The 16,779-nt window shown below is 41.3% G+C and overlaps 1 protein-coding gene across 4 annotated transcripts in view; it reads left to right on the top strand.

Moving 5' to 3' along the window:
- PCDH15 (protocadherin related 15) overlaps positions 1 to 16,779 on the top strand; it is an 853,821-nt gene that overhangs the window by 732,322 nt on the left and 104,720 nt on the right. For all 4 annotated transcript variants that reach the window (XM_087765707.1, XM_087765706.1, XM_087765705.1 and 1 more), the window contains one exon: positions 13,385 to 13,501. In XM_087765707.1, the coding sequence (XP_087621833.1) occupies positions 13,385 to 13,501 (117 nt within the window). The remainder of the gene's footprint in view (positions 1 to 13,384; positions 13,502 to 16,779) is intronic.

Below are 16,779 nucleotides of genomic sequence, written 5' to 3'. Positions count from 1 at the left end.
AACTGGATCTCCTGTGCAGGTCCCTTGACCTTACTTTGTTTTATGGCAAAGCCAGCCTCCAGAAGGATTTGGACTATTTGCTTCCCTTTCTCAAAAACTTCTTCTGCTTTGTTGCCCCACACGATGATGTCATCAATGTATTGCAGGTGTTCCGGAGCCCCACCCTGTTCCAATGTAGTCTGGATCAGTCCATGGCAAATGGTGGGGCTGTGTTTCCACCCCTGGGGCAGTCGATTCCAGGTGTACTGGACCCCCCTCCAAGTGAAAGCAAATTGTGGCCTGCACTCTGCCGCCAAAGGAATTGAGAAAAATGCATTAGCGATGTCAATTGTGGCATACCATTTGGCTGCCTTTGACTCCAGTTCATATTGAAGTTCTAGCATGTCTGGCACAGCAGCGCTCAGTGGCGGCGTGACTTCATTCAGGCCCCGATAGTCTACTGTTAGTCTCCACTCTCCATTAGACTTTCGCACTGGCCATATGGGACTGTTAAAGGGTGAGCGAGTCTTGCTGATCACTCCTTGGCTCTCCAGTTGACGAATCAGCTTATGGATGGGAATCAGGGAGTCTCTGTTGGTGCGATATTGCCGCCGGTGCACTGTTGTGGTAGCGATTGGCACCTGTTGTTCTTTGACCCTCAGCAACCCCACAACAGAGGGGTCCTTCGAGAGACCAGGCAGGGTAGACAGCTGTTTAATTTCTTCCGTCTCCAAGGCAGCTATACCAAAAGCCCACCGGTACCCTTTTGGGTCCTTGAAATACCCTCTCCTGAGGTAATCTATGCCAAGGATGCATGGAGCCTCTGGGCCAGTCACAATGGGATGCTTCTGCCACTCCTTCCCGGTTAAGCTTACTTCAGCCTCCAATACAGTCAGCTGTTGGGATCCCCCTGTCACTCCAGAAATACAGATGGGTTCTGCCCCTTCATAGCTTGATGGCATTAGGGTACACTGTGCACCGGTGTCTACTAAAGCCTTATACTCCTGTGGGTCTGATGTGCCAGGCCATCGAATCCACACAGTCCAGTACACCCGGTTGTCCCTTTCCTCCACCTGGCTGGAGGCAGGGCCCCTCTAGTCCTGGTCATAGCATTCGTTACTCACTTCTTGTAAATGCGAATCAAAAACCCCTTTATTGAGATCGGAAGCAAAATCAGCCCTTTTATCCTGTCTAGGGAACTGCTCACTGGAAACTGGAGCAGCAATTTTCCTGGAAGAACCACCTTTTGTAATTGTTTTTCCTTGCAACTCACGTACTCGTGCCTCTAGGGTCGAGGTAGATTTTCCATCCCACTTCCTCATGTCCTCTCCATGGTCACGCAGATAAAACCACAGGGTGGCCCGTGGTGTGTATTCACTATATCTTCTCTCTTGAAGAGACGGATGCTTACTCCTGATGGCTGAGATACTGGTCCGTACAGGTGAGGAGTAGGACATGTCCTCTTTGAATCGCTGGAACTCCCGGGATAATTTCTCAGCTAGCACATCAGGCAGTTTCTCCACAGCCGCGACGCAGGCCCGTAGGGAGGCAGAGAGACTTTCTTCGTATTGTCGAAGTTGGCCAGCCAATTCATCCACCGTTGGTCCCTCTTCATCTTTCCAGGTCATTGTTGCCAAAGAGTTTGCATATGATGACGGTGCACTCCGCACGAACTTCCGCCACATGGGTCGTGTGCACTGGACTTCATCTGGATCTTTGGATAACTGCTCATTGTTCAAGTCATTATGCATCACCTCCAGCACGGCTAATTCCCTCAGGTACTGGATACCTCTCTCCATGGTGGTCCACTTGCCTGGCTGACATAAAAAATCTTCCTTGAAAGGATACCTTTCCTTCACAGCTGCCAGAAGTCGCCTCCAGAGGCTGAGGACTTTTGCCCCTTTTCCAATCGCTTTGTCAATGCCCCCTTCCCTAGAAATGGATCCCAGCTGCTTGGCTTCCTTACTCTCTAATTCCAGGCTACTAGCCCCATTATCCCAGCATCGGAGCAGCCAAGTGATGATGTGCTCACCTGGATGACGACTAAAATCTTTTCGCATATCTCGCAGCTCACTCAGGGACAGAGATCGGGTTGTTACCATCTCATTTGTGGGTTCTGCCTCTTCCTCCTCCTGTTCTTGTGATGGCCCTGGTTCATCATCAGCCCTTACTAAACGAGTTGATTTTCTTGTGTATTTTTTCTTCTGTATAGGGGCAACTGATACTGGCACGGGTTGGTTCTCTGGTGTAGCCACAGCACCTGTTACAGGGGCTGGCGTATCAGTAGTATCTGTTGCCGGGGCTGGCATAGCTGCAACGCCAGTCGTTTTGTTGTCAGATCCAGAGACCTTCTCTTCCCCTTGAGGGTTCTGAATAGTGTTTAATACGGCTCGGTAGGCATGGGCCAGGCCCCAGCACATTGCAGTGATTTGTGTCTCCCTAGAATTGTCAGGATGACAGCATACTTTTTCCAAATGTTCTACTAATTTTTCAGGATTCTGCACTTGTTCAGGGGTGAAACTCCAAAACACTGGAGGGGCCCACCGTCCTAGGCATTTGCCCATACTCTCCCACACACCCTGCCACTCATAATTATCCAGCCTTGGGGCAGATCTCTGGATGATATTCTTAAAATGCATATTAACTCTAGACAAAACCGAAACAATATACCCAAGAAATACCAATAAATGTATCTTAACTACCCAAGGATGTTCAAGATACAAAAAAGTTGTTGTAATGAAGGAGGAAACATTATAGAAGGCGGCAGTGAAGGTGCTATTCTGTATTTCCTCCATAAAAAGCCTCTCAGAGGAAGAAGTATAATTGCTAATTGTCTCCATGAGGTGGTACCCGAAGTACAGTAATGGCTTCAGTACAGAACCCAAATACCAGATAGCGCTCAAGGTCAGTGTTTTAATAACAAATCTCCCAGGCAAAACATCACTAATCACGGCAGAGCACAGAAAACTGCAACACCCAACACCAATCTTTAACATGTACTGCAAAAGCAAGAGCATGGTGCAGATCAGGTAGACTAATACCGAGAGCAGATGAATCAATATTATGACCAGCAACTGTTAACAGATACAAATTCCTTAATACACTCTGATTAATCTGTTATTATCTCAAACCCTCGAGCCCCACGTTGGGCGCCAAAAAGGACTGTCGTGGTTTAACCCCAGCCAGCAACTATGAACCACACAGCCGCTCACTCACTCCCCCCCAATGGGGTGGGGGAGAGAATTGGAAGGGTGAAAGTCAGACAACTCCTGGGTTGAGATAAGAACAGTTTAATAATTGAAGTAAAATAAAATAGAATGATAGTAGTAGTGGTAGTAATAATAATAATAATAATAATAATAATATAATACAATAATAATGTACCAAGCAAGTGATATACGACACAATTGCTCACCACCCCCTGACTGATGCCCAGCCTGTTCCTGAGCAGCAATCCCTTCCCCCCCGGCCAACTCGCCCCAGTTATATACTGAGCATGACGTCATATGGTGTGGAATAGCCCTGTGGCCAATGTGGGTCAGGCCCCCTGGCTGTGCCCCCTCCCAGCTTCTTGTACGCCATGCAGAGCATGGGAAGCTGAAAAGTCCTTGACTGGTGTAACCACTACTTAGCAACAACTAAAACATCAGTGTGTTATCAACATTATTCTCATACTAAATCCAAAACACAGCACTATACCAGCTACTAAGAAGAAAATTAACTCTATCCCAGCTGAAACCAGGACAATTAGTCAGTGTTATAGATACATAAATCTAAAAGATATTTCAAATACTTGTGGCACAGCTAGGAGTAATTTTCAAGTAGTGGCTTACTTCAGTGGACTTAATGTAAATATAAAATTGAAATGATACCTTAGCAAATCAAAATGTAGGATCACAAATAAAGGTTTGCTTGCAAACTTAGGTATGTATCTTGGGGATGAATATACTGGTGAGATGCATGAACCTTAAAGGAGAATACCTTTAAGGGTGGTATGTGTTTATTATAAGAGACCCAGAGATTACATAAAGAATGGGAAGGGACTTCGAGTTCTTGATAGTCCAGTATCTGGTGAAATTAGGTATTTCTATCTTATGCCATGTAATGAGTTCTCTCCACCCCACCCCCCTCGAAAGCTGCATTTTTCAGGAGTCCAGACTTTGAAGGCACTCTTTTACATATGTAATTTGAAGTGGAAATAATCACGGGAGTCTTCCATCACATATATGATTATTGATAATAAAATTAACTTGTTACTGCATTTGTAAAAGAAACAGTTTTAAAGCTAAGAATCAGTGAGATGAGTGATAAGTAGATTTTTTTCCATTATTTTTGTCATATACATTAGGAAGTATAAATTGTTCTGTGCTCACCTTCTTCGTATAGATTACAGAAACTGACTGATGAAATGAAAGTACAAATTGCAGAGGAAACAAAATTGAAAATATCTTAAAAAGAATTATTTTACCTCAATGATTTTAAGCCATTGTACAGTTACTCATTTCTAATCCCTTTGCAATCAATTTGAAAGGCTAGATATACCTGGATGTGTAATATTCTGCTGCTGTGAACCACTCCACAGAATTACCTGGGTAAATTACAACAAATCACTCATTTAAGTTAATAATACCAGTCTTTTAACTGAAGGATGACAGCTTGCTTGAAATCTTAAGATCCTGGTTATCGTCCCAGTTCTAGATAGTATATTAACTGCCTACAGTAGTCCTTTAGGGGATTGTTATTATTAAGGCCTGGAGAATAATGTTGTATCCTCTCAGCTTGCATGAGTATTTGCTTAGTGAAAGACCAGATACAGTTTGCACGCGTACGTGAATATATATATATATATATATCAGTCAACTCTTGGCTCAAAGTACAGATCTGTGTACATGGCATGGTGGACCTTTAAGGGAAGAGGAAAAGAAAAGATAATCTTCTAGTAAAGGGATTATAGTTGAAAAATAACATTCTGGTTTTCTTTCAGAAAAATAAACTCACCTGTGAGAGAATGGTTTTCTGAAGTCACAGCTCAGGTTTTCAATTGTTTTAATGCGGAGTCTGTGACTCCAAATCCAGAGACCTTGTTTCAGAAGAGCTTTAAAACTTATTTTTAGACTATCATGTAATTTAAGATCACTATGACATGAGACCGTATGACATTTGCATTTTAATATTTAATATTAAATTTGTACATTTGTACTGTTCTGAATAAGGTTGATTAGCATCATATTGAAAGGCTTTGGAAACTTACTAAGTTTAATAATAGAAATATAATCAAATGAGGATTCGCAGAAATTGAGAAATTACAGAGAGAATTGAGGGCACTAGATGGCTATTACCAGTTAGCATGGACCAGAGGAATGGATGATAGGAAAGTATGGCACTTACAGATGCTGTAGCTGAAATGTAATGATGGTAGAAAAGATCTCCTCCTGTGTGAACTTCAATGAGCACCATGCTGGAGAGGTTTCTGCTGAGGGATAACCTGCACTTGCCATTTCCTTTAAAGCTAAGCAGAGCTTCAGGAAACCATTGCAAAGCACAGTTGCATCAAAATGAAAGCACTTGCTCACTTGGGCCCAAAAAATGGTTTGTTAAAGGGCAAGATAAGGCCTTGTGGCAGAGGTCAAAGATCTGTGGGTCCTTGGGTGCTTGTTACAAAGGGTTCACTTCCCGCTTTCCTGTTTTTTTCATGAACTGGTAGTTAACAGAGGAAGAAATTGAAAGTTATTGTGAGAGGTTAGTGTGAGTGAGGCTGCTCCACATGGAGGGATGAGCCAGGAGCCAAGGGTGACCCAGTGTGGGCAGTGCCCTCCCTGACTGGGCGCACTCCCTGTGGGGACAGAGCCAGGCAGGCAGACCAACAGCCTCCATCAACAGCCCCAGACATGGTGAGGGCATGAACCCAGTCTGGGGTCTGTCCAGGGAGTCCAGCCAGGAGCAAAAAGGGATGGGGTCAGAAGCAGGGCTGGGATCCTATGGCATCACTGGGACAGGACTGGGGGCCCCGACTGGGATGAAATGGGGTCCTGGGCGCAGGGGCAGGGTGTTGGGGGGCCCTAGGTGAGGCTGGTCCGGGCTGTTAAGGACTAGGGGTGCCTTTAGGGCCATGCTATCTTGTGACCTGTAGGGTTTTTTCATTCTGCTTATTTAGTAATAAAATATCTTGGATTTTTTTTTAAATAAAGCATTGAGTGACGTCTTCCTATGGTGAAAGAATGTACAGGAAGAATAATTATTTTCAAGTCAAAACACCCCTTTTCTTTCTGTAGAAGAGAGTTTCACAGATATAGTAGAGGAATGTTAAATGTGCCCTTGGAAGTCCCCAAACAGCAGGGGATTATTAAACACTTGGAGGCAGCTCAGATGGAAAGCCACCAGCTCTGGTAATGTGCACATAGACTTAAGTGGCAGATGTTCAAAACAAAATGACAGCAGAAAATTACAGATACATATCTGTAGTTGTACAAAAAGATTGGGAAGGTTTGAATATTTCAGTATGTGACATATGCTATGCTTTGAAGTAAACCTTTTTACTTTCTCCCTTTGTGGGATTATATTATGTACATTTAACATTAGTGGAAGGAGGGATTGCTTTTAAAAATACATTTTTTCCCTATTTCTTACACTTGTGATAAAAGCCAGCAGACTGCAAAAGGAGCTGTAAATGCCTAATATGCATTTATTAGCTCAGACGCTGTTCAGTCATGCTGTTTTTTTATAGTGAGGGAATGTTGATTTCCACTTAGATATAGTTAACTAGAAACCTTGGTATCAGCAGGTATAATCAAAAAGCACAGTCCTAAAGTGGTAGGAAAAACACATGGATGTACTTACAAATGCTTTATGAAACTATTTGCAAACCAAGAAAATGTAATATTTAAGAAGCTAACAAACTTAATGGGTGGTTTTGTCAACAGGTCAGAAATAGGAGAGTAAAACATTTTCTCCTAGACTTTTAGAATCTTTATGGTAAGATGCTTTCTGCTTAGCAGTTCAGGAGAGAGGCAAGAAGAAAAGGAAGCTGTGTGCAAAATTGCATTTGTAATGCAGGCTCCCCAGGTAGGCACCTCTACACACATACTCTGCTGGTAACGGTAAAAATCTTCTAAACAGTGTGATTCTCTTAGTAGTCTAGATAAATCAACAGAATCTGTGATTTTTGTGTTCTTTGACAGGAATTTTTCCCTCTAGAACTGTTCAGCAGATTAAAAATTAGATATTACTATCATGGAATTACAGCCATTTTAATAAATAATCAATACTTGATTATAATTAGGTCACATACTACAAAAAACAGGAGTTAAAAAATTAGACTGATTTTATAAGCTCCAAAAAACCCAAAACCTAGATTACTAAATGTAAAAAACTATAGCCCTGTTTTCCTAAGAAGGAAATTGGGAGAGGGTAAAACATGCTGAATTTTATGGGTGTTGGGGGAGGAGAGGCTTCGCTCCCATTTGGTAGGGCTGCCCTCTAGTGCACTGCAGGCTAAAGGCAGCAATTTTTCCAGTGGAGTAACAGGGTTCCTTTTGTAGAATAAAAGGGCATTTGCACAAATTATTATGCCTGAAATTGATATAGATATGTATACATAAATATATGTATATACATGTAAATATATATATCTCTCAAATATATTGGAGTGATTGGAGTGTCATCTGGAGTTGCTTCTGTTTGTGTGGAGATAGCTGATGAAAAATTAACCTACGTTTTTACTCTTTATTTTTCTCTCACAAAACAAGATTTCTACCAAAACCCATTTTTAAAAAAATCTGTTACTTGTTAGAAAAACTTTAGCTTAGTGGTAATATTCAAATCAGACAAGTCTGTCACTCATTTTAAAGTTGCATTTTATTAATTGAAATGTGGTAACAGTCATGAGCTGCAGCTGTAGTTCAGTGGAGTGAGAAGGAGCCATGTCCAGAGCTCATCACAAGTGCCTTACTCTCAGCAACCAGCAGGAAGGAGCTGTAATCCCGGTGTATCCAGCTCCTTCCTTTGGGCAGGATTTTCGACGTATCCTGGAACTGCCATAGCGACTCCTGGTGCAGTTGACCTTCCCAGGCTTTGCTGCTCAGGTTATGTTTTTGAAGTGCGGGATTTTATTTTCATACACACTTCTCCATCCTTTGGGAGGTGGATCTGCAGGAGCCACTGCGAAGTCAGAGAGGAACACTGGGACTGTTCCACTTTGTGACAGAGACTGTCATAAATCCTGGTGACTCCAGGATCCAGGACCTGCCAAAGTGGCGGAGCTAGGGTAGCCTCTGCTCGCTGCCTGCGAGTTCGTGGATCTGTGCTGTCTGTGCTGCACTGCACACACAGGGCACCCTGAGCTGTATGCACTTCAGATGAAGTTAAGGGGCAGTGATGGTGCAGGGAAGAAGGCAGACATTTGATTCCAATTTGTGTGTTTCCCAGATTAGTGAATGAGGAAGAAGAGGAGGTTCCTTCACCCAGATGTTAAACACTTGTATTGTTAACTTAGTGGAGTACAAGCACTAAAGGTCTCTTGGTGTCCCCATAAATCAAAAATATATTAATGTCTCTGAAGTCCATTTAAGTTTACAAGTTAATTTTATGCTGGGAACACTGTACTGCAGGTATTTTTCTTTTGCTCCAGTTGTGTATTGCCCTCCCACATCAGCAGTCACCACCTGTCTAGGGGCACCTAGTTTAGTATTAGTACATTACAGCTGGTGACCGTCTTAATGATTTTTAAATTACATATTGATTTGCTCTTTAACGCCTTTCCTCCCCCATGCTTTGTTTCTCCTCATTGGCATTCCTAGATGACTGTCTTAGTTCACTAACGTTTTTGTTCAGCATTTTCATAATCTTTGCGGACAGGTCAATATTTGTTTCCTACAAACCTTTTGCTAAATAACAACCCTTTAAATCTTGTGAATGAGGTGTGTCTTGTTCAGAGGGTAAGGAAGCGGGATTATTCATGTGCTAAGGGTGACGTCTGAGTTAACAAATGAGTTGGCATCAAGAAATCTCTTAATACGTCTTCATTTGCTTTTGAAGGTACTAATGTGGATTCTCAAGAACAATAATATTTGAGCATCTCGCCCATATTGTGCTTCTTTCATGCTTGATTCTTAATCTTTGTGCAAGGGAAAGATGTAAGGATGTGTCCTGTTCTGCTTTTATGCGCTGCCCAGTGTGAGCAATGTGAAACAAAACCAAACAAAAAGTGGTAGATAAAGAGCATCTATGATAGGGGGAAACCTTTGGGGTTTTTATGCTGTGACTTTCACTCTGTTTTGTAAACAAAGGTGTATAAAACTATAATAAATCTGCAGCTAGATGAGCAGTGACACAAAGGGTGTTTTGTATTTCTATATTAATATGTGGCTGCTATTACCTTACTGTCAAAATACACAGCCCAAGTATTTTAAAGTGAGATATATAGAGAATTCATTACCTATATTTTCCATTTACATATTTTTGTGTGTGCCTGATAGTTAATAGCAGCCTGGATTTATGTGATCAAAGCAATGAACTGTGAACAGCTGTAAGATGCTGCAGTTTGGCCACAAGAGCACGTGTAGGATTATGCCCCAGTTTTAAAAGGTGATTACACTACTTCTTACTTTGTAGAAGGTTACTACCCTATTCCTAACCTGTGGCACTTATATGCTGCATCGTTTTCTATGCAAAGTCAGGTTTAGTGGTGTTTTAAGCAGAGGCCATCAGGTATAGAGTAATCTTCAATTATTTAGCTGTGCAAAAACATGTCTGTCTACATCTTTGGCCTCCAGTAATGACAGAAGCCCAGTACTTTCTCTAAATGTTATCTTTTTGCCCAAAGTCCCTTTGTGATGAGAACCTGAAAACTGTTTCTCTGCATCTGTCAGGGAATGCTGAACACTACTCACCGTTAAGTCCACTTTGATGGAAGAAAATTGAATTGGGGACCTTGACTACAGGGGCACAGGTTTTGGGGGTGGGATGGGGTGGATCATGCCCATGATCTCTTGAGCTATTCGCAGAAAATACAGCGTGTGCTTTCTTTCTGTGCTCTAACAATCAGATCTAGCCTGTATTCCATCCTTTGTGGTGGTGCTTTTTGCCAGAAAATCAATAATTTCTTTTTGTGACCTTTTTGGTACATTTAAGTGCCCATAATATGTAAAGAGAAATTATACCAGTTGAAAGAGGGAATAATATATTAATTTCTCCAACACGTCTCTAGCAAAATCTCTACTTACTCTATTGGGAATTGCGCAGAAGAGTAATTTCAAGAAAAAAAAAAGCCCTATTCCATGTCATCTGCATGTTTCGCTTGTAAACCTTCTGCCTGCAAAAATCTCCATTCTGCTTCTAGCAGTTATTCATCGTAGACATTTGCGATGAGGAGATGAGACTTGATCACCTGTCTGTAACGACAGTCTTGCTCTCTCTGAAGTGCACTTACTGCAGCTGCATAATGAGAAGACCTGTGGTGATTCTTATGGGGAACCTTTATTTTGATGAAAGTGGAAACATTTAAGCTTGAAGTCTGCTATAAAAAAATTAGTAGCTGCTTTAGGATTTGGGAAGAGATGAGCCAGGAAGAAAAGCACATGGTGCTGTTCTGTCTAGTTATGACTGAAACATTTGGTGCCTATTCGGACAGCTCGGCTAAGGTTTATGAGGCACAGTCGTGCATAAAGCTTGTCTTAGGGAAAAGATAAATTAGAGACGCAGAAGGCTTTCTGTCCGACTTCATGCTTTGCTTTGTATTCCTGTGTATTTTGTACTGATCCATGTATCTTGAAAACTAGGTACATTAAGTAAGATGACTTAGTCATTTTCTATAGCAGAGGATGTAGTGTGTCATCTTTAAACAGGATTACGCTTTCCAATACCTCAAGTCACAGATTTTCAGGTGCTAAGGTCACATAAAGGTATTCAAAAGATAAAAAAAACCATCACACTGTGATTCTCCCCACCCCGCAGTGAGCAAACAGCAGAGTGTGATCTCTTGCTGCTATGCCAAAGAAAAAAGACCAGATATGGCTGTGGATTTGCAGGTGCACAGAGAGATGGATTCAAAATAAATGAGTAAATATAGACAAAAGGCTGGGTTATTCCAGAAACTTCACCTGCTTCTTGGAGGTGGTCCTAAGCATTCAGATCATGTGAAGAAGAAGCTGCAAAAAAATGTGTTGCTATAAGCATAATATTGTGTCATTACCTCAGATGGAGACTTCATAGGACAGAAGGTGTCTTCTCTGTGTATGCAGTTTGTAAAAGGTTGTATCCCACTGGAAAACTTTCAGGGTCTACGAACCAAAACAGTTCCTGACTTACACAGTTGTATAACCTATGCATGTAGTGTGTATCGCATTTCTCCTATCATACTGGAGATTATTTTTAATATTCTCTCCCTAAATGCCTAGGATTTCTGTACTTATAGCTACTTTGTGTCTACTTCAAATAAAGTAATTCCTTGTCTTTTCTTTGAGGTAGAATAGCTGTGAATGGAGTCTTACAGTGTGAGATTGCTTGTATGATGCTGGTTTCTTTGCCACAGCGATATATTGCTCTGGAGTGGAGTTTCTGGGAGCAAAATGGAACGACAGATAGCTTATTTTACAAGCACAATGTCACTTTGAAGAGTCGTGAGAAACAAGAGTGTTCATGTAAAATACTCCTGTGTATTGAATTCTCTGATGATATAAATTATTTTCTTGCAAACAGGTCAAGACATTGAAATTACAAGATTCAATGCCTGAATTCCATGCAAAAATGCTAATCTGTTTGAAGTTGAATGTTTTTCCGAAGTGTTTTCATTTGCATGCTCTCCTAGTTTGAATTGCCTAGTAGTCACTTTTTGATGATCCAGATGATCTTTGAAAATCTGAAAATCAGAGGAAAAGCATTTCCAGTGCCTTGAAGACTTGAATTGCAGACCTTTCAGCAGAACAAAATGCATTAATTATTCAGGCATTTACTGCATGGACTTGTAACAGTAATTTTTGTATCGATAGATGTTTATTATACTGTCAGTTCCTCTGATGAGGTATGGAAGAATGTTTTAAATGATTGTGTAATATAGTGTACTAGCCAGTATCAGCATATTGCATTTGCAGCATGAAGAGCTGTGACAATAGGTAGAGGCATCATTGCATAAACTTTGAGTGGCTGTGTTTGTGTGGGTTACCTAAGAGATGGGGGGCACCTGTGTTCCCTCATAGCTCAGGCACACATTCTGCTGTAAGGAGAAAAAAGTCTGCTCCTCATTTGTGGATCAGTAAAGTCACTCTTGTGTGCTGATGGCATATGATGCTTCTTATTTGTTCTGAAAAAAGAAAAAAAAAGAAAAAACCCCAAACAAACAGAAAACTGAATCTATGTTACCCATATGTGCAAAACAATGGAAATGGTATGCAAAAATGAATAAATCTGTTAATAAATCTGTTCTCAGTAGAATTCAAGCTAGGGAGGTGGCTCTATGGAAAAAAAAATGGAAATCAGTTTTACTAGTAGAATAAAGATTGTGATTTAGAGATGTACATTTAATCTTCTTAAAGGAACACACAGGTAAATTTTCTGGAACTCTCTGTGAGAGAATTTTGACAAAAAATTATTTTCTGACAACTTATGACAGTCAGAATGAATGCCTTTTTAAATAACCTGTGATGCCGATTGAGTTCCTAAATGTTGGCCGCTCCTGATGCATGCGACACTAGGTCACCGAGAGCCGCAGGCGTCTGACTGCTGCATCTGCCTTAGTGCCAGCTTGCACAATCCTACACAGCCTGGTGTTTGGGTGAGCTTACATCTTTTACGCAAGGAGGTACCCACAAATGTGTGTGTATGTATATATAGCGCTGCGCACACATATATAGGTGTGAAAGTATACATATGTGCATACACACACTACTACATCCATGAGATTGGGCTTAACTCAAGCCTTTGAAGCTTCTTTTTGACAACGTACACATCAGTCTGAAGAACACTGTCTTAAGCTCTCATGAGGCGTCCATACTAATCTGACGTTATATTTTCCGTTCATGTATTGCATATTAGAGGTCACAAACACTGTCAAGCAGCAGCAGCAGCTCATTCATTTTAGAAAATTAGCAAAGCCATGTTGTGGCCCACTGCTTGAGAAACGGGTGTCATGGAAATCTCTGTTTTGTTTACTTGTGAGACTGTGTGTTTATCTGCAGAAGTTTCTTCTGTTGATCTGTCTCACATGAGTATTTTTTTTGAAACTTTGGCACCTTCCCCTTGTGTGCTAGTTTTGTGCAGCGGTAATGGAATTGAGAGCCGAGGGAGACTGTGAATGGCAAATAGGATTCCTAATGAGGAAGGAGTGATTGGGTAGAGTTTGGAAAAAATGATTGTGAATGTATCTATAATTTTGTTTGAACTTCAGAACTAAACTCTTAATTATGTTTTGCAGGATATGAACGATTACTCTCCGGTATTTAGCAAAAAGCTCTACAGGGGAATGGTTGCTCCTGATGCAGTCAAGGGCACTGTTATCACTACCGTTTCAGCTGAGGATCAAGATCCTCCGGTAAGCAAAAAGGTTCTATTAATACTCTGCACCCAGGAGGGAAAAATCTTTAACCCTCATAAGTGACCTAACTCTCTCCACAACAAAGGTGATTATTATGAGTTTCACAGAGCAGTAACTCATACATTTTTTATGTCAGCCTGTCCTTTGTCGTTCTGGACAGAGGTTGCATTTACAATGCTTGTTCCTGAAGCTGACAAATCAATGATACAGCTCCTTTCTGTCAGGAAGATTTTTGGAAAGCTTTTTATTCACAGTGTAGATGAATGAGAGGAATAGGCAGGAAAGGAAGCCATGTCTGTCTTTGGTACAGCTCTGCAGCTTAAAGAGGAAACAAAACACAACTTAGTAAGATTATCGCTTCCTTGATTTCGCAGTCATTGTGCATTTCCAGTCTTGAGATGTCACAGGGTCACATGGAACCGTACAGCTCACCAGCCAGCTCTATTGGATGTGCATTATTTGAAGAGAGTGCACCTGTTCTGGGGATAAAGTGTATTTCTGCCCCTGACTTCTATCACTGTTCCCTGGTGAAGCACTTGATTGACAGAACTGGGCACATATTTTTGATTTGTTAGCTATTCTGAAGGGTAATATCAATTTTTGTAATCAGAGGTTGATGAACATTGGTGACCAGATGATACACTGAGGACAATAAAAGTCAAAGATGTTCTGCCAGCCAGGTTTAATTTTTAATTGTTAGTGTTTGGCATATTAAGGAGAATAATTCTCAGGGACAAGAGTTCAGAGAGAATGTGCCATGCACATTAAAAGCTGATGGCAGTGCTTTGACACAAATCAACTGTAGCTTAGCTAAATATGCGACATAGTAATTTACTTACCACTCAAGGACAGAAATGCTAAAGCACTGTTTCTCTAAGGACAGTCCTGTTATCCCCTTACAACAAGTCGTAACACACAAAGGTAAGTAAATTCCCTGCAGGTGATACACATCAGTGGGGTGTTACTGAACTTGGAGGCATTTAAGGTAGTTTATAACAGCTGAAGATCTTGAATATTGTTTGTTTAAAGTATATGAAAGACAGTAGTATCATCAAGTAGGTAATGAATAGGGGAGTATAAGAAATGTTGGTGCCTGATTTTGAGTGCTCTCCTTGCAGAATGGAGCCTGAAGTGTGTGTTAAGCTCCTTCCATAGAGCACAAGCACATTAGAATAGGGTCCCAACCAGCCAACACGTTAGTCACAAATCTGCTTAATTAAAAGCAGAATAGTCAGCACATGTATGTGCTAGACTGATCAGCAGAGGCAAGTGGGAATTTCTAGTGTCTTGCTTTAGAGATGCTTTTAAAAATGTATAGCCTAGGACCTCTCTCTTTGTGGCAGACACCTACACGCTCCTTCAAAGACCCATCTGGGTGTACTCATAGCTTTTAGCGTGCAACTAGGAGAAAGATGATGTAGTGGTAATGCCTGCTCTCCTCTCTTTGTATCTTGTATTAATCTTGCTAGGAAAAGCCTTTCCATGGGATGTTAGAGGCCTAGGCTGCCTTCCTTCCACTGACTGAAGGATTCCAACCTTCAGCTCTATTTTCATGTAAAATATCTTAACTACCAGGAAAGAGGCTAGCCAGAACTCCTAACAAACTTGAGGCGTATCTGCAGGTGTGTGGAAGCCTTCCAAGCCAGGAAGTTGCTATAAAGCTAACAAGCTGCAGCACCTGTGAAGATCAGCAGACATGCAAGGTTAACCAGACTTGCACCCGCATCACCTGGTCCTTTTCTGGACTTGGAACTGTAATGCCTAAGCAACGGGATATATCTCTGGTAGCATTGTAGAAGTCTAAAATATAGAACTCCCTGCTATAGCCCTTCAGAGGGCTTCGTAAGCGTTCATATTTTTGTGGCCTACCTACACTCTTGCTCCCACTGCCTTTTTGCTCTGTGGAAGTCTAGTGCTTTTGTCTGACCTCCTTTGCTCTTCCCTGGGTTGCACCAGGCCTAGGTCTCCACCATCATCTTAGTCACTGTTTAAAACAGTGATTTGTAGGGAAAAGTAAGCTTGATGGCTCAGATCTCATACTTATTTGCTGGAAAACAATTTTGAAATTGAGCTAAGATTATTTGATTCTACTGTGTGAATTACTTCTAGTGTCATGTTTCATGAATGCCGTATTCTTCCATATGTAAGCACAATAACGTGGCAATTACAGAAAGGAAACTGAGATCAAAGTGGGCAAAGTTTCTGGGTGGCCTGCAAGGGTTATGTTTACACCACATATTGCACAAAGGTATTAGCTTATTCTGCTAGCATTTCTTCCTGAATAAAACACTGTATTACTACAGTACTACCACCAAATTAGAAAACCTTGCCTTCACATAAATGGGTCGGGATTGCATTCAGCACTTCAGGGAGTTCAGCAGACGCTGCTTAGCTGGAGAAGATTCGCTGCCTAGGAATGACTTGGGAACCAGGGAGGTAGGAAACACCATTTCCATTCAAGAGCTCTCATCCTCAGCAGTTAGCAGCAAATAATTCAAAGGGCAACACTCTGCCCATATCACAAGTGAGTCGCTTCAGAGTGTTCTGCCAGTGGAGAGTGGGGAAAATGGGCTGTCCATGACTGTTGAAACTGTGTGATTTTTTGATGGCTGCAGTAGAAATCTAAAGTATTGTTCATTAGTCACAGTCCTATGGCCCTGTCTCTACCCCTTGCACCAGTATGTATTTGCTCCTAGCAGGTTTATCATACTGACCTTTGAGAAAAGTCTGCAGGAAAGGATGTTAAGGATCAATGAAACTGGGAAAGAAGATTCATTTCTATTCCGTGGAAATTTCAGCATAAATGGGTTAGTGAGGATAGAAAAAAAATAATTATTCATTGGTGCTAGGGAATCACTTTTTAACTTGGTTTTGCACAGCTTTTATTTAGTAGTATCTATTGCCCTACAGTAAGATGTTTTCGTCTCAAGAAAGTATTTGCCCATTCTGCTATAAGCTCTATTTTGTAATCCCAGGGTTTAATGTGTCTCAGATATCACTAAGATACTGGAAGAAACAAAACAGCTCAGAAACTAATTAACGTATATTTATAATAATTCTTAGTCCTGTGGAATGAGCATTTCCTAATGCAAAGTTATTTCACTTTTTCATTTAAAAAAAAACCCCAAACGCTTCTGAATTCTCTCCTTTTCTAACATTTGTGTCACTATCACTTGAACAGCTAAGTGTAGAAACTGGATGTGGATAAGCTTGCATGCTATTTTGTACAGTGGGTACTAATGGCCATCTCTAGGTGGTATGAGAATGGCAGAATA

The sequence above is a fragment of the Nipponia nippon genome, unplaced genomic scaffold (genome assembly GCF_047370975.1).
Source record: "Nipponia nippon isolate SJK-2023a ecotype South Korea unplaced genomic scaffold, ASM4737097v1 scaffold_3, whole genome shotgun sequence".
Taxonomy (NCBI): Eukaryota; Metazoa; Chordata; class Aves; order Pelecaniformes; family Threskiornithidae; genus Nipponia; species Nipponia nippon.
Note: the sequence above shows the minus strand (reverse complement) of the source record. Positions and strands in the feature narration are given on the sequence as shown.